The sequence below is a fragment of the Lagopus leucura genome, unplaced genomic scaffold, assembly GCF_019238085.1.
Source record: "Lagopus leucura isolate 7727_CA_CO unplaced genomic scaffold, USGS_WTPT01 Super-Scaffold_100009, whole genome shotgun sequence".
Taxonomy (NCBI): domain Eukaryota; kingdom Metazoa; phylum Chordata; class Aves; order Galliformes; family Phasianidae; genus Lagopus; species Lagopus leucura.
The window spans coordinates 15,400,474-15,418,828 of NW_024962266.1; the positions used below are offsets into that span (position 1 = coordinate 15,400,474).

The window sequence follows — 18,355 nt, forward strand, 5'->3', positions numbered from 1 at the left end:
CTGTAAAACTTTTGCCTAGGAAGTATGAGTAAGTATCAACTTTCCATGGCTACTGATAGATCAACCATGGTTTTTTTTTTCTACTACAGATGATTTGAAGCCCAAATATCAAATAGCATAAGCACTTTATTGTGCTTTCATCCTAATTTTTTTTCCAGAACTAATCTCTGTAACATCTGGCACAAGAGTATATGTATAGATCCAGAAGTAGCACCTATGGTGCCACAGTCAAGGTGGATTTGTTTTTAAAAATACTTGTAAGTACCATAAAGGTTGGCTGGCAAAATTGAGCTTAGGTTGTTATTTCTTTCTTCAAACCTCAATTTTAAATTTTTATTATAATTGAGATGTAGAAGTATTCTATGTATCAGCTGGCTATGAAATAACAGAACCTGACTGTTGGAGCATCCACTCTTCTTCCCCCTCTTTTCCTTTGTTCTTGGTCTTCTTTATAATAGAGATGGTTGAAATGATTCTTCAAGGATCATCAAATAAATCAAATCTATAGCTTTAATATTTGCTCACTTAGTGTTTCTTTTTTGTTTGTTTATTTTTAAATATGTGTCAAACTATATGAAGTCCATTGCAGAATAGTAGGGTTGGAAGGGACCTGTGGAGGTCATTGAGTCCAGCCATCTTCTTCATGAAGTATGAAGCTGATGGGCCTATAAGAAGCGTCAAAAAAGAGCAGGCATAGACGGTGACTGTGATCTAGAGGAAAGTAGAATGCACAGATTAAGTACAAATTTTCATGAAACTTAACTGAAATTGCCCCAAAAATTTCAAAGGAGAAAGTTAATGTGGCAAGAAGTGTGATGCCATTGAAAGAATGGTGAATGGAGATATTTGAAAATGCTGAATTGTTAATGAAATAAAGTTGGAAAGATTTTCACTTAACACAGGAATATGTTAGGATACAACCTGACAGGCAACTACTTCCACAGGCACTTTTGGAACCAGCCGAGTTCATTCCTCACAACCACGTTTTTCAATTGATTACTCTGAACTTGGGTTTGCATTAAGTACACAGCGTGTTTTCAATTATTCCACTACAGGCCAGTTTCTAACATGGAGCATATGTGCTGGCAAGATGTTTTGTCTGTCTTAGGCATGTATTACTTGTGAGATCTGGTCTTTGATTCATTTCCCACAAAAATACTCCTGTCAAGAAGATTTCTAAAATGCTTTTATTGTCACTGTCGAGTTTTACATAAATCCTTGCAAATGAAAGTTTATGACTTTAATAATAAGGTTTAAAACTATGATAATTTTTTTTTAATATTTCAAAGCTTGATTTTTTATGCTTTTCTTTTCTATTGCCTAATACTCTCGGCTTGATTTTTGTAATCCACCACTGGTGCCCAAAGGATTGAAGGGGTACTGAATAGCAATGACTTGACAAATGGACTTTAGAGTGTATTGATTTTCTTACATAAGAGGGAGAGAAACCTCAATCAAGTCTCAGTGGCTGATCTCTATGGCAAACCAATCCAAAACTGAAATTTAAGGAGTCACATGGTCTTTAAGAACGTCTATTGGGAAAAATCTTGTGCCTAAGGTATTAATGGGACAAGATGTTTGCTTTCTGATTGTACTTTCCCTTCAATGTATGTTACTAATTGTTTTAAAAAGTAAAATAATATTTCTAAAACTTTTTTTTTCTTTTGTCCTGCTGGTACCTGTTCCTAACATTATCTGTTACTTGTCCTCTATTTTCAAAGGAGAGGTGAATCTGTTACAAACTATCTCCTTAGCTCCTCTTGAAGTCCCTGTTGCTTTTGCCATTACTTTGGTTTCAATTCTTGTCATCTCAAGTATTGTTCTGCTTTCCAGACGTAGATGCTTCCACTCTTACACAGTTTCTTTTCCTCTTTTTGTACTGCCGGAAATCCACTTTCTTCTGGTGTTTCTACCATAGATTTTTTTTTATTACTTTATTTTGAGGAACAGCATCTAGGAAACTTTCTACTTAAAAGCCAACGTTAGCCCTCTCACTCAAAGGTTTTTTAGGGCAAGCCTGATGTGCTGGGTAACACAACACATTCTCCATTGCTGTTTCCCTGTCATTCCTTCTGTTTCACTTCAGTGCAACTTACTCAGAAAGACAATACTTCTGACCTGAAGAGGGGACTTGGTCAGTTAATGCATCACCATTGGTGCAGGGCACAACTTTCTGTCACTGTCTTCAGCTCTCTGCACAGTGTGGCAATTGACCAGGATGTCAGGAGCCTCTGTGGAGGGAGAATAGATCTCAGCTCCGTCTCAGCTGTGATTAGGTCTTCTCTTTCTGAAATGAGAAAATGAAAGTGATTAGTCCTTTAGCCTTTTGAAATCATACCTCCACAGTCCTCATCTTGATGAACAAGAGTACAGGGTAATTCTTTGTCTCACCGATTTCTGCCTGGCATGGAGGCCTGTAGTTGGCCACAAGTCACACTGACAGCAGTGGTAGCTCTGATTTTCTGAGTTCGTCACAAAGTCCCTTGATCATGACACTGACCTCTGAGGATTGCCTCACTGCCAGTGTGACTAGGATAGACCTCTGACAGATGCCAAGAGACACCTTAGGCTGAAACATAATGCAAGATATCAGACACACAGTACGTTGCTCTAGCAACCATTGAGGAACCTGTTTGTCTCTCTAGCCTGTTCAGAAATTCATTTGTGCCAGTGCTGTGAGCCTGCAAGGTCACTGTCTCAAGGGCTCATTGCAGTATATATAAGCTATGAGATTTCCAGACTAGCTAGCAGTTCAAGGGAAAAAAGAAAATAAAAAGCAATCAAAAGGTCTTACTTTGCACCTGTTATGCTAAAGTATTTGGGCCTTAATTCTACTGAAATTACATAAGTAAAAATCTTTTTAAAAGTTTTGTTTTGTTTTTTAATGACAGAAATTTCAGGGTGGAATATTGTCTTTCTGATATGAAATGATTTCTATGGAACAAACTACTACTAGGTTTATGAAAAGAATATAACTGCCTATCGAATGTAGGAGAAATGTTTTTCTTTCTTTTTGTTTAATACTTCCTTAAATGCCAGGCTAGTGCTAGTTAAGCTAGCACAGCTTATGTAGACATATGTAGAGACTCTAATGCCAGTGTGCCTGTTGTCATTTTATTTACACAGTGCTTTTTGAAGCAATGCATTCACGCTTTATTCTGTTTCTGAAAGCTTTCATGTTTCTGCCATCTTCCATGTGCAGTTATATGCAGTGTACTCTGGGCACCTCTTTTTCTTCAAGTTCAGCATTTCATATTTTTTCTGAGCTGATTTTCTGTTTTATAGTTTGAGATTTTGCAGGCATAGGGAATAAGATTTGAAAAAAAAAAAAAAAAAATAGTATCTTGCTTTCCATTTCATATGGTGGTACTTGTCCTGCACAGGGGAAATTTGTGGGAGAGCCTCAGGAGAGAGCTACTTCATTTTTAAAAAGGACTAGAAGACTTTGATCCTCCTGATTTTCAGTTTGTTTGGGCTACAACACCTGTTCTACTGAATTTCCCCTTGAAATCTTTGGTCGGGCTGTATTGCTAGCAAGCTGTATGTTTGTAAAGCTTCCAGCACTGCAATGTTAGGATCACAGGTAGGCTCTGTGTGATAGCACATTACTATGATTGAATTAACACAATTTGTAGGAATATTTACTAGTGGTTTGTCTAGCTGCAGCTGTCCCCTTGCATGGACTTTAAGCTCAGTTAGCTTGTGCAGTCCTCACTGCCCACAGGACCACTTATACAAATAGAGCAGAGGCTCTCAGGAATTGAGAGTTGTGCTATATTGCTGCTGGGCACTGTGGAGCTGCCAGCTATGAACTGGTATGGACACTGCACTAATAATTCCTCGTACTTCTTATCCAGGGATCAGCTGGCTTACCTGGAGAAACTGGGCCATCTGGAAGCCTTGGTGAAAAGGTATAAATAACATATCTAACATTCAGAAGCAAAAATCAACTTTAAAAGCTGCTGGGGAGACAAAATATTAGTGAGAGGTGTTTTGCTTGGATAAAGCTTACGTTTTGTAGTATTTCAGTGTATGGGGATGCAATAAACAGAAACCCAAAAGCTTTTATTAGGGATACTTGTCTGGTGTTCTTGATTTGAATTGGCAACGAATTTGCCAATCTACCAGAAATTTGTTGCTTACAGGTGTGATATGTCACGTTAGGACACCTTACTATCTACTGCTATTGATTCACAAAACTGTCATAAATGACGGTTGTTTTATGCAACAGTCATTGGTCAAGCATTGCTACATCATTAACAGATGAAGTAGGATGATAAATATGACAGTATGCATTAACTGAGTAAAAAAGGCAACATTGTTCGTTTTCTCTACCGTATAATAACACTTGTGTATGAAAGTGAAGTTTGGCAGACGATGTGACTAGAACTGCATAAATAACTTAAGTATATTTGACATGGTTTTATTTAGGTGAAATATTTTAAAACTGAAAAACAGGAAACTATTACGGCACTGCATGTCAGCTCCAATTATAATAAAAGCATAATTGTTTGTCGGAATGATCCAGCACCATTTGTGTTTCTGCCCTGCAGGGCTGAATTATTTCATCCAAACTGGTGGCTGCTATTTAAAGGAATCTTATTAGACAAGTCTTAGCAATTTATTAAAATTTCTGTGAACACGTGAACAGCAATTTATCAATGGAAAGCGCTGCTTGTTAAAACTAAAATAATATTTTTTCTCATATTGTTTTAATCATAATATTTAAGAATTCAGTATCAAAGAATGCTTTTTGTTCATAACTATACTCCACTTCAACAAAGATTACCTTGGGATACTGCTGCTAGTTTAAGTAGGAGGGAGGGGAAGAGACAGTAGAAGAATAATTGATCTATCAGCAATTGGAAGCAATCTTCTTCACAATACAATAATTATTTTCATTACTGTGCTGTTTCTGTAGAACTTGTCTTCCTCTTTTCTGGATTGAATACTACAGTGTAAACATGCTGTGCAGATTTAAATGACAAATAAACTTTGAGCACATTTATTATAAAGAAATGTGTCTTCAAAGTATGTAACAAAATATTGTATTATCTCTATGTCATGTGTACTGTCCACGATAGATGTGCAATCTGTGCAATTAAGATTATCTACAGCCAAGCTGATGTTTGGGCTGGATGTTATAAGAATAAAAGTTGGGAAAGTATGTAGGACAAGAATGAGATCTTCCCTATGCTGCGCATTCCCATTGCTTCTGCAGCTGATGCAGGGCTGCCTTCCTTTTAGATCTGTCCTTTTCCCAAAACATGATGAAGAAATGAGGGAGAGAAGAAAAATATTGTTTACTGAGGGGAGGATTATAGATTAAAAACATAACTATAAATGTGGTGCATGGAACAGAGAGATCTGCTAGTAGCAGTTAGCAGTTCAGAAAAACTGGTGAAGTACAAAATCTCTTCTGTAGACGTCTAAGAAAATGAAAGACCCTAAACCAGAGGTGTTATGCACCCCCCTTTTAGCAGTAAATCCCTTGTAAATTGTGAATGGCACCTCTAATAAAAGTCTTCTTGCATCACTGTTGTATTGTTAGAGCAGGTCTAGGAATAGTAGAGAAGGAATGTTTCAGGGAAAGAACCCTCACTTTTATTTTCTTTTTAATTTTTCATTAAAGGGAGAGAGAGGCAGTCAAGGACCAGTAGGTCCTCCTGGAGAGAAAGGTGTGATGGTAAGTCGTAAGTAAGGTCGAATCCATATTTCTGTTAATTACGAAGGCACTTTCCCTTCCAAAACAGTAATGAATTGTAAGCCTTCTGACTGTGCAAACTTTATGGAAAATAGTAGTATTTATAATAAGGTGTTCCTAGGAAGCTTCATTAGCAACATTTTGACTGCTGTTGAGCTGATGTTGCAAACTGATCTTCTGAATGAAGCAGCAAAATAACAGAAGTTTTATCAAAATGCTCTCAGGAGACTTGCATAAAAAAATAAAACACACTGAATTGAAAGAAGAGAGAAAAAAAGGAAGGGAAGTAGATCAAACGATTTGTTGTGTATGCTGTTGTAACCAAGTTGTACTAGTAGTCAGACTGGTAACCAGTGAGCTCTTCAATCTACTGCAGAGCAGTTGCGGGCAGCCCCTGGGTTCGCCCTAGTGGGAAGACTGGTTTCCTGACAGCAGTGCTTATTCTAAGTCAAGATGAAACAATTAATGCATCAGTTGGCATTTTATTAATTTACCTCCAATTTTTCAAGCAACTGACTGGATTTATTATAGTTCTTCTAATAACAATTTTGATGAAATTGTGTCTTTTTTCTATACTTACTTCAATTCTAGGGTTACCTAGGACCTCCAGGAGGCCCTGGGCCAGTGGGGCCAGAAGGATTACCTGTAGGTATAAAATAGTGTTTTGATTTGACATAAAATATACCATTTTTTAAATTGCCTTTTTGCTCTGCTGGAGTTACGAATGTTTTCTAGCTGGTACTGGAGTCTGTAAAACTGTCATGAAAATTTGTCCAGTCAGACGCAGTGTTCACTTGCTCTGTATCAGGATAATCCATGAATTGAGAGTATCCTTTGAGGAATTTTTTAAACATTGGACAGAATTTATGTAATCCAACAGATCACGCTTTCTTATTTGGAATAAGATTACTTAAAAACTGCTATCCAGATTTTACTAGATAAATCATACTAACACAATTAATTTAATTTGAATTATGATGGAAATTACTAATTTGTTTTGGTTGCACTGGTTGTTACTCATTGTGTATGAACCTTATAATTTTTATAAATCTATATATCAAAGACAATGATTAGTTTATTTGACATGTAGGGACCTTCTGGGACAAGGGGACCACCAGGGCCACAGGGGCCTAAGGGCAGAAGGGTAAGTAATTCTGCTTTTTCATGGTACTTAGAGCAGGGTGTTGCCCAATATAAATTTGATGTGGAACCCACGTACAGTTGCTTCCTCTGAATTCTGGATTCCAGCTATTTGTAGTGAAATCAAGCAGAAGATAATTGTATTTCTATCCAGGAAAAAGTAGGAATCTTCTTTTCCCCTCACGTTTCAGTTAAATGAGGATTTGCTTTTGATTTCAGCTGAGAGCAGGACCAGAGCAAATATAACTATTAGCCTTATCTTCTATAGACAAATATGAAAGTGTTACATTCATGACCACTATTGATCTGTTTGGGTGTTTTAGGAACAGTTTTCTTCATCAATACATCGTTTATGTTTTTGAATGTAAAATAAAAATACCCAGTGGCTCAGTGAGGAAATAGCAAAGTCAGAAGAGAATGTATTAGCTTGGTAATCTTACCTGCACAAAAAGAAAATAAAGTTCAGAAAATTAGCATGTGAACATGTGAGATGTAGGGAGCAAGTGTCATACTAGTCAATGCCTAGAAAAAAATGAGTTAATTGAGGCCAGTTTTTCAGAATGCAGATGTATTTGTTTATGCAAGATATCTGACAAAATTCAAAGAGAAACCTTAATGAGCTGCAGAGGCTGAGAACCCACCCTGCCTTTCAGAAACATGGAGCCCGATGAATTATCAGAAGTTATCTTAGCAGCAGGGTCCAACCCCAGCCATTGGCTTCTAGAAAAGTAGCTTCTGAAGTGTTCAGAAGGTGTTTTTACAAATAGGCTTGATACAGGGAGGCCATAGGGTCTCCCAGGAACCTGTGTTGGTAGCCTTCTGACAGGAGTGAGGTTCTCTGTTTTAGCTTAGATGAGAAATAAGACAAATATCCCATTTACTTCACAGACAGATTTGAAAATCTGTATCAAAATAGAAATGCAAGGCAATTGCGAGACTGAAAATAAGCAGAAGTTTGGCACCGCTTTCAGTGGTCTGATTCAGTGAACCAGATGAGTGCACTTACCTCTCTATGATTTCAGTGGAAGCATGACTCAAAGTGAAATGCATCCTGAAGTGTTTTGCTGAATTATTACTCGCAAGCCGGTGGCATGCAGAAGAGTTATATTGTGCAAACCCAGTTTTGACTGTGCAAAGCTGATGTTTGAGAATTCTTTGGGCCACATGTCTACTGGAGTTTGCTCAACTGGTCACCTATGGGATACAGTGAGTTCAAAGGCCAGCTAAAAAGTAATCAGTCTCTGAAAGTGGGACTAAACTTCTTTCAGGTAGTATGTTTTAATTCCAGTGGACACAGCATTCTCTTTGAAACTTCCCTTCTGACCCTTCCCTCTTGATAGTCCATCTGCCAGCATCACCAGAGCTGGGATTGGGACCAAGAAGCTGCTTGAATGTGAGTGCTCCAGGCTCTCCTCCTTCCTGGCAGCAGATTTAATTTAGATTCTGTTTTGAAGGTAGGAGGTATTTTATTTAAGGAATGTCACATCTTCTGCCAACTGAGACAAGATTTTTGAGGGTGTCTCTTTATGATTTTGGCAGCACACCATTGAGTACATTGCTTATAATTAAAGATCACTCAAAATAAATCCCAAACATCCCAAGTTCTGTGGAAGTCATGGTACAGAGTTGTGGTTTGTGCCTTTGCCTACATCCAACGTGACTAGGAATGCTTCATGGAAAAGTGTCTTGGAGCAGACCCAAATCTTTATGCTCTGTGAACAAACTCCCAGTGAAGCTGTTGAGAATATTTTCTACTCTCAAAATCAAAATAGCAAACCCAGAACGCATAAGGAAAATATTTGGAGGCCCCTGAAATCTGGGGTTTGTCATCACTGGATTCAGAATGACAAGTATAAGAACCCAAAGCTCTGTGTGGCAGAACTTGGAAAAATTCATACCGTGGTCACATACAGAAGTTAAATAGAAGCATATGGAAAATTCCTTTTATTGTATACTGAAACAAGAAATTGTCCCATCTTCACAGCTGGAATCTGCAGAAACCCTTGGGAGCACTGACCTCTACTTCTGCACTGTCACAGAGTGGAATTCCTTCATCCCATAAATTATGGATCTTTCAGCAACCGGTTCACATCCGAAGTTTCCCAGCAGAATACTTTTGGCTGAGAGCATCCAGCTGCTCAGTCTCCAACACACTGGGGAGTTCTGGCCAGCTGAAGGGAGGCTGTCTGGCAGCCTGTGGAGCACGCTGGGGGTTTGGGGAGATATGCCACTGAGCACAGAGCTTTCTCTGTTGGGTCCTTTTGTGACTCACTTTTCTTTTTTCTTATACACTATTTGATCTTTTGAAAGTACAGAAGGAGAACACTTATAGAATACTTTATTGTCAGAATTGGTACTCTGGAGAATGGAAATAGCTGTGTCAAGGAGAAGGAATCTCTTTCATGGCCAAGAGGAAGAGTAGTCTTGAAGGACATACTGGTAACAATATTGTGGCAGTGGCTCTGTGGCTGCCAAGTTTTTAGTTCTTGTGTATTAATGTATGGAGAAGAAAACTAGAATGTCAGAGACTGATACTGCTTTTTGTGTGTACCATAATCTCCATTGAACTCAACTGTTACCTTTAATTTGAGAGAAAGTTTTCCTGTATCATAAGATTGACTTCATGAACAAGACCAAAGTAAAGTTATTAACACCTGCTAAGATTCTGAGCAGCTAGTATTCTTCAGGCTAATGCTTAGTATTTTAAAGCTTAAAAGCAGTTATTTTTATGCTCTTATTTTCCTGGAATTCTTATTGAGAGAGACGTATCTGATGGCGTACTTAGCATACATAGTGTTATTTTCACTGTTATATCTAGGAGACAGAATGAGGAAAATAAAAAGAATTGGTTGGTTTCTCTTTCCTTCTTAGATGAACTTCTTCTTGCTTCATTTATTAAGTTTTCAATGCAGTATGTTTCATTTTAATAAGAAAACTGGACCCATGCCAAAGAAAAAAGTAGCAGCAATTATTTGGCAGACTTACTCCTCAGCTTAGCTGCAACCCAAATTAAATAGCAGCAAGCATATTATATGTATCTCTCATTCTGTACAAGTTACAGTAGGAAAAGACACAGATCCAACTGATCTGTGCCAATAATGCATCGCTGTATACTATCCATAGGAATGTTATGGTGTGTTTTTGATAGAACATTCAATTGTCTTTCCCTTGGATTCCTACACTCTGCTCTGTGACTGGCTAAAGGCAGGCAAAATCCTGAGCCAAAAGCTGAACATTGTGTTGGTTTCTGTTAACTTATTTTCAATTCAAAGTTATTTAGTGAAAGGTTAGTGTTTTGAATGATAGGCCTTTTCACTTGATTGTTAGTGATTATTAGTGATCATTCTTCCTAGTGAATGGGCTGTCAATGTAGCAGTATCTCCGTGACTAGCAGGAAGATTTTGGTGTACTATGCACGAAGTACAAACTGACAATCCTATCATTTTCCTTACAGGCCAATCTCCCAAACTGTGGGTTGTGAACACCCAGTGTGATTAAAAGGAAGTCACAAGTGTTTAAAACAATTGATCTGTTAATATTGTTAATGATAAAAGATAAAACCTAGAATGAAAATTCTTTATTACTCAGAAGCGTACAATTAAAATGTCCATTTTTCTCCTTGAGTTTCTATTTCCTTAAAAGCACTGTGGAGAATGCAGAAAAGCAAATAACAGATTGTGTACTTAAGAAGCCTGGGAAAGAATAAAACTTCTTCGCAATTTCTCTACTTAGTACTCTGAATCTTCCCTTCAGTATGTTGCTCAGGATATTAATTTGCTCTTCTTTGAGCTTCTATCTCCCTGTGCCCTCCATTTTTTGGTCCACCCTCACTTCATCTCAACATTTCCAACCTTTCCTCCCCCTTCCATGGAGAATTTTCACCCAACATCAATATCAAATCACAGGACTCTAAACCTGCTATGTCCTCCTTAAGTTTTCATCACAATCCATTTTGTGTACATTTTAGTCATCTATTACACAAAAAGTGCAGAGCAGTAGCCTGACATTAATTTGATCAAGATGTTCGGCTTTCTTTTAGATTATGCTATACAGTAATTCAATAGTTACACAGTTACATAATCTAAGCTTTAGGTGCAGTTCTGTTTTTCTCATCAAGGTCTCCATCACCCTTGAAGGCACTGTTAGTCTTTTGATTCTGATCTGTGTGTGCTGAAGTCACCAGGATTTCCACAGACATCAGCTGTCTTTGGATTGGGACTGCACTCAGCAAGTCTTACAGAGACCAGGAGTGTTGTGTTTTGTGGCTTCTTTTTTTTTCTCCTCTGGCTTAAAAAAATTTCTGTAAATACTCAGTCAGTAATTGACCAAAGCAAGAAAGGGGGCCAGGAAATCAGAGGGACTGCCTCACAAAAGCTGGTTCCAAGCCTATTGAGGTATCAGAAGGATTCTAACAACTCCCATCCTGTTTCCTTTCCTTGCCCTGTGGCTCCTGTGCACTGCTCATGCTGGCCAGAAGCAGCAGTGCTGAAAAGCTGATGGATAAGCTTCTCGTGGGATAGTTTGGCTTGGCCAGAGGATGTAATTATGTATCAGCCCACAGGAAAGGACTTTTCCTGAGACATTTCCATTTCAAGAGCAAAGCCTAACAGAACCTAAATGCATGTTGTTTCCGAGGTACCCATCAGCTTTTGGTTTTACTGTAGCTCCAGAGAAGAGCGGGTGGCTGCTCATCTGTTCTGACAGGGGCTTTGATGTGCATCAATATAGCCAAGCTAACAGACAGGATTTTGTTATCTTTTGTCTCAAAAAGCTCAGTAGGGGCAGGGATGTCACAAACATTTTTTTTTTTTGAGAAGGAAGTGAATAAAATCAGATATGCTTCCAACAAAGCCTTTTTGCATCCCTATTTTATTACTTATTAAAACACTTTGTAATCAGATGTGATTGAATACCCTGCACTAAAAACCATGACCCAACCAAGAAGATTCTCTGTAACTCAGAAATGCACTCTGAAAATGCAAATCATTTTCATTGAGGTAATGCCTTAGCAATATACATATTCTCTCTACTCGATAGCAGCACAGCACAGCCAGGAAGCCACCAGAAAAGCTGTCATCTCATCCTCCCATTACATATTGTTGTAAACAACCCAGCTCTGTTATTTTCGTCTAGCTCTTGCTTTAAAGCAGTTGTTGGTTTTAGATCGTATTTAACTAGTTTTGATTTCGTTTCTGTACCCAAAGAGTGTTTAGAATTATGGAAATACCTCCAATGTCAGGATGAATAAACAGGTTTTTTTCCACTTTGCTCATTACCTATTTTAAGGATTTTTTGTTTGTTTGTTTGCTTCTGAACTAATAAATTAAGATCGCTAGTCTTAAATAATTGTGTCTGACCATTTTGGCAATAAATATTTACTGTGTTGGAATAGTGTAACAAGCATAACAAAATAGGCTATCATTGTTCATGTGTTGGTTGTAAAATGTCAGTTTAAAGTAGATAATTTAGTTTGATAATACAGCAGTTCACGATGCAAGGTAATAAATTGGTTTCAATCTTGCCTCAGGTTGGTTTATTAATGGAAGAACTTTATCTGCCTGTTTTACAGTCTTTCAAGCAAGCAGGATTTTTTGTGTGTATAACTGAAGTCCAAAAGCAAGTGCCTTATATAACCAGTAGTCATCTAGGTACTTCTAAATATGCCTTGCACGCATGCAAAGTGGATGAAAAAGAGCAGAAAATATCTGACTGCAAACCTGGTCCAGTGAAGCCCCTAGGCATCTTGTTTATACAGTTAAAAACATACATCTTTATTCTAAAATTTACATTACAGCAAACCAGAAACTTTTATTTTATTCTTTGAAGCTTTATTTTATACTTAACATGCAAGGAAAATTGTTTTTCATCCTGTGAATTTTCAGTGTTACAGTCAACAAAATAGATTTCCGTCTTCTAGAGTTTATGTTATGTATATTGATACAAAATAATGCACAATTAATGTTCCTAATCACTTGTTCAATATTCAGGGGCCTAGAGGTGTAGATGGTCCTCTTGGAGAGCCGGGTACACAAGGTATTAAGGTGAGTGCTTCCATTGCTCAGCATAGTACAAAATGTGGATAGACTGTGATAGGCAATACACCATGCCATCCCTAGAAAGTCAACATCTTGGAAGCTTTTTCATTTAGTCCAGGAGGAGACTTGCAAATTTCTGCTTTCTCCAGGTACTCCTTAACTGTAGTAGAAGCCCATCTAAGCCTAAATCTGCAATTTCTGCACTTAACCAGCATTTAAATATATATTGCCTGTATGCAGATTATGTAGCAAATGCCAATAGAACTCATGTGTTGTTATTTATCAGGGAGAAAAAGGAGATGGAGGAAAGAAAGGCACTCCTGGGCTCATTGTAAGTATTGGAGCCAGTCTTTGTATTAAGCCTCAATGTATTTACTACCAGTTTCTGACCTGTTCTTCAAAATTATCAGAGGGCAACCTCTTTAAAAATCTCTCTTTGACCAGGGTAAAGCTGGAAATCCAGGTCAAAGAGGAGATCAAGGAGCACGTGTGAGTATTAAATACTCCAGTACTACTTCCAAAACACAAAATATCATCGTTTATATATATCATATTTTTTTATTATTTTAGAGCAGCTAACTAACTAACAGAAAACTAACTTAGGAGTTTGCATTTTTTTGTACAGAGAATCAAAGGCGGAAGTGAGAGTGTGAACATGGCAGCTGCTACCAGACCAGTGCTTTCACAGATGGTGATGCACAGAGTATAGAATGATTGCAAAGTGCAGCAGAGCAACAGTAGCTGTATGTAGTGTGGAGGGGATACAGGGTGCTTTGCAAGTGATTTTATTGTAGTTTTAAGGGAAGAAGTCACTGCAACATAGAAAATTACTTGACAGATTTTAAACTAGATGGGTACTATCAATGTTGAGATAAACATAGAAAAATATATAATAAATACACCACTTGTATAGGAGAAAATTCCTCATCTAGAGCTTTTTTTCAATGGATATCTAAGATAGGTTGTGGTTGGACTTGATAGTCTTTGAGGTCTTTTCCAACGTGCACGATTCTATGATTCTATTTTCTGTCTTCTACAAATAAGGTTATCAATGAATCAAAATGGTAGGGGATATTCAAGAAGGCAGGAAGCCAAAAAACAGAAGCAAAGCAGTAATGGTTGTGATTCTGGGCTGAAGCTAAGACTCACAATGCTGTTTGCCACTGCACTTTTTTTGCCTCTTCTGGTCGGATTTGTAAGCCTGTTGCCTCTCAGCTTTGACAGTGGGTTTTCCTTCTCTCTTCCTTCACTGAGATTTGTGTGTATACAGAATGAGGAATGGAGTAAAATCTCCCTGGGTTGAAATGATGGGAATTAGTACATTTGCTGCAAAGTAAAAAATAGTGCACTAGTACTCCTACAGATGAAGTTTCTAGAAGGGAATATGATAAATGCTGTGAGCCAGGTTAAACAGAAAGGAAGTTGGGGTGTGAACCTTACTTGTAATCTCAAATACCATTTGTAGGATAGGACACTCATACAGTTGTGGGTAGGCTGTTTGCACACACCAGCACCACCTGAGGCAAAGGGGAGCAATGCAGGTCTGGTAATTGTGGGTCAGTCAAGGCTCATCCCTATGTAAAAGAAATAGTGGAGGGGTTTGTTTGAGACTTCCTTACCTGCCAAAAGTGCTAGTGATGTGGTGATGCATGTCATTCAGAAAATGAGGCTTCTGAAGTATTTCAAGCAAGTAATTGAGTGAGCAGAAATGAGAAAGGGAAGTGGTTTTGCATAGAATGTAAAACAGCCTGCTTCCAACTGGTTTTTTTATTTTCCTTCATTTTATTTTAATCTTTGAGGGTTTGCCTGGGCCTCCTGGAACCACAGGAGACAGAGGACCAATGGGAGAGACAGTAAGTTGATTCTTATGCCTGCTTAAAATTTTTTCCACGTACTGTACTGAATTCCCTAGCAACTCAAACTCTGTTTTACCAAGATTTGGGGTAAGTGGAAATGAACTTTCTCAGAGTTCAGACTGGATAGATCTAGGTGGTTAATTTGTCATGACATATATTCATAGTGGCTATGGAATCAGCTGTAAGCTCTTACAGGCAAGCTCTGCTCCTCAAGCACACAAATCCCATTCAGTGAGCAGCTATAAACAATCTTAGGTGCATAGAGATTGAGAATGTTGCCTTAGGAAGCAATCCATAGGTGTGTAATTGAAATCAATTTGTTACTTATAAGCATGCCTTGTAAGAAAGTGCTTATAGCATAGTTACTGATGTTATCAAAAAAGGCCCCAGCATTTACTCCGTTACACCTCAGTGACTGTTCTGTCTAAACTTTGCTAAATCCACAGTAGTTGCTTCCAGTTAATTCTGTACCAGACTGTAGGCTTTTCCACAAACCAAACCAGACAGTCTAACAATCCTTAATTAAACAAAGTCTCAGTTAATCAAGAGGAGAGCTTAGTTCAGATAATGGTTTACTTTTAGTCTATAAGAAGAGACATCTGTGTTATTCTAGGAAATCTGTTATTCTAGCGTGTCAAGGCTGGCAATAAGGGCTTCGGTACTGTGTGCAATCATGGTACTTACATACTCTGAGGATTCAAGAGGAAACAGTGAAATACATTTCTTTACACCAGTTGATAGTTTTGAAGGGTCAAAGTCAAGGCTCTAAAATATAATTTAATGTTAATTGAATAATGCATCCAACGTTCTATTTAATGCCAGGGTCCAAGAGGACAACCAGGAGATGCAGGTGCAATTGGAGATATGGGTTTTGAGGTGAGTTTTTAATTATTTGTATTCTAACTAGAAACACTCAAGCAACAGAATATGCCTGGACAATGTGTTCACAAATTATTTAATTGCCTGTAGTTGATTTAAATACCATGAGCTGTTGAGAGCCTCTCTTATTGATAGGCTTTCCAAAATAAGTACCTCTTTCTGTTGTGAAGTGTTGTCAGGCATGTGGTCACGACATCTATAGCAATCAGCATTCAAGAGAAACGAGAAACATCCTCCTTGCAGTTAGACAGCTTATCCAAGAGTGGGAGTTTACAACTGGAACGATATTAATCATAAGTTTTTGCAAATAGTAGATGAAGAAAAGCAGCTGCAGCCAGTCTTCTTGCTAATTTTTGCTTCTATTTTTTACTTTGTTTTTAATAACTCTTTGAAAGAAATATGACAGAATGCATTAGCTATATTTGCCATAAAGTAGCTGAAGGGTGAGGTCACTTGAGACTTGAAGGATTTGGCTTATTCAGAGAAGTGCACTTTCCCAATCACCCAGAACCCAGTCTTCTGACTGCCTGTTGAAAATATTTTTTTTTTTAAAGGTTTAAATATAAATTCTAGAAGAAGTAATCTGAAAACCTCTGTATTTGTTTTCCAAAGACTGTATCTACTTGGATCCAGGCCAAAACAGTGACAGAGTTGTCAGTAAGATTTGCAAAAGGTAGATTATTCAGCTTGCTGGTAATTTATGGTGAAAGTTGCAAGCTTAGTGATGCTGCTGTGTCTTCACAATCTATTTGTCTCTGGTACAGTTCTAAAATCCCCAGTACTTTCCTTCTGTCAGTCTCCAGGAAGACCAAACAACTGTGTTTTCTTATTTAAATTATTCAGACATGCAGTTTTCCATGTGTCTCATTTCATATTTATGCTTGTATTTTGGCTGTGTTATTTGGTAGTTGCAAAATTACTAATGACCATGTGTAATAGTAGCTCCTGTACCATGCAGGGACCTCCTGGCCCTGAAGGAGAACCTGGACTGCAGGGAGAACCAGGCACAAAGGTAAATGCTGAAAATATCCTGTTGGGCTATTTAAATTTTTTCAGCTTCCATATAAGCGAATCAGAGCAATTTGACTCATTAGCCAAGCAGAGAGTGATACAGGATGTGAGCCATTAAGAAGTATTGTCATAATGACTGCATTGTCTTCATGTAAACTTCATCACTGTTAGAAATGTTGTCCCTTGCCATCCATTGACTTAATTCTCTTGTGACATTTCAGGGAGACACTGGGCCTGCTGGGAAGGCTGGAGAAGCTGGTGACCAAGGCTTAAGGGTGAGCAATCAGCGTGAATGTTCCTCCAAAAAGGAAAATACATTACAAACATGTCAGAAAATTTTCATTTATGAAAATAATTTAATAAGTACTTTAATATATCATTTAAGAGAACATTTGCAATGCTGTGGCAAGTTAAAAAGAGCATGGATTATAATGCTGAAATATTTCTAGGTGCCACTGAGATATGACAGGTTTCAGCAGGAAGCTAAATCCGAAGATGTCCATCCCAGATGTTAAGATGACAGTAATTCTCTGTAGCAGTTAGGCAAAATAATGGAACTTTGTTGCAGAAACAGAGAAGGGTACTTCTGTGTATCACCATCTCATGCAGGTGATTTGCTTCTGGTACTGTGCTGAATGAGTTCAATCAGCACTTGATTTCAGCAAACACTTGTACACCTTCTTATTCCTTCCGTATGTCTTTCTTGCCTTTTTCATGTGACCCAAATAGTTGCCTACCTTTGAAGGATGAAAAAGTCTTTTCAAGTGCTACAGACAGATTTTTATCCAGGTCACTTGTAAAAGAATGTAAATTGTATCCTTTTAAGCTTAAGTCTTCCCACTGAGCTTCTCTAATGTCCCATTAGCTCCTCGCTGTCATCTATTCCTCCTGGCCAAAATCTCCAGCATGTTGCATTCTACAATTACATCTGTTGCTGTTGAAGAGTAATTTCTCATACTAGACCACATGGAAGTTCCATACCTTACCATACTTCTATGACTGAAATACCATGTTATTAGTAGAGGGCAGGTCACATTTGCTTTTCTACTATCTGCATCAAAAGTTGTAAGGTGCCACTGTCTTTCGAGATCAGGCCATAAGAAAGGCAAACATTCTAAAATGTCATGGTGTGGTTACTGATGGTAAATGAGGTTTTCCACGGTCCTACACTGAATCACTGAACATACCAACACAGTAGTTATCCACAGAAGCATAGAAATCTAGGACAGGATAGGTGTATTTTTGAAGTTACTGTAATTACCTGTTCTGTACTCCAAAACTGAGCAATCTCAGTGCCAGTGGCCAAATATTGATTGTTATATCAGCCTTGTCTTGTTTTTCTATTGCTGGTTGTTTTTTCTGGTTATTGGTGCTCCGGGTTCACAAAGCTGTAACTGTCACAGTAAATAAGTGAAAAATGAAGGCAAAATAAATTGTCACAGTGCCATAAAAGTTGTCCATCACCCAGAAAGTCCAAAATGATAATAAATGTTTGTAAAACCAAGGCAGAAAGAAGTGTGGAAAAGTTCAGTCAGTGGCAATAATTTTCTTTTTAACTGTTCCTTTTTGTAAGGGTGAACCAGGACCTCCAGGAGAAGATGGTGTACAGGGAAGAGATGGTCCAAAGGTAGGTTCATTTTTTTTAGCAGATGTAAAGCAGTCATTAATTTAAAAGCCCAGATATCCTTCCTGGGGGGGGGGGGGGGGGGGGGGGGGGGGGGGGGGGGGGG

At 38.1% G+C, this 18,355-nt stretch overlaps 1 protein-coding gene across 2 annotated transcripts in view; it reads left to right on the top strand.

Moving 5' to 3' along the window:
• Positions 1 to 18,355, top strand: part of COL24A1 (collagen type XXIV alpha 1 chain) — a 147,868-nt gene that overhangs the window by 95,959 nt on the left and 33,554 nt on the right. For both annotated transcript variants that reach the window (XM_042872986.1, XM_042872985.1), the window contains exons 25-36: positions 3,858 to 3,911; positions 5,633 to 5,686; positions 6,296 to 6,349; positions 6,795 to 6,848; positions 12,832 to 12,885; positions 13,166 to 13,210; positions 13,324 to 13,368; positions 14,679 to 14,732; positions 15,558 to 15,611; positions 16,573 to 16,626; positions 16,847 to 16,900; positions 18,199 to 18,252. In XM_042872986.1, coding sequence (XP_042728920.1) covers positions 3,858 to 3,911; positions 5,633 to 5,686; positions 6,296 to 6,349; positions 6,795 to 6,848; positions 12,832 to 12,885; positions 13,166 to 13,210; positions 13,324 to 13,368; positions 14,679 to 14,732; positions 15,558 to 15,611; positions 16,573 to 16,626; positions 16,847 to 16,900; positions 18,199 to 18,252 — 630 coding nt within the window. The remainder of the gene's footprint in view (positions 1 to 3,857; positions 3,912 to 5,632; positions 5,687 to 6,295; positions 6,350 to 6,794; positions 6,849 to 12,831; positions 12,886 to 13,165; positions 13,211 to 13,323; positions 13,369 to 14,678; positions 14,733 to 15,557; positions 15,612 to 16,572; positions 16,627 to 16,846; positions 16,901 to 18,198; positions 18,253 to 18,355) is intronic.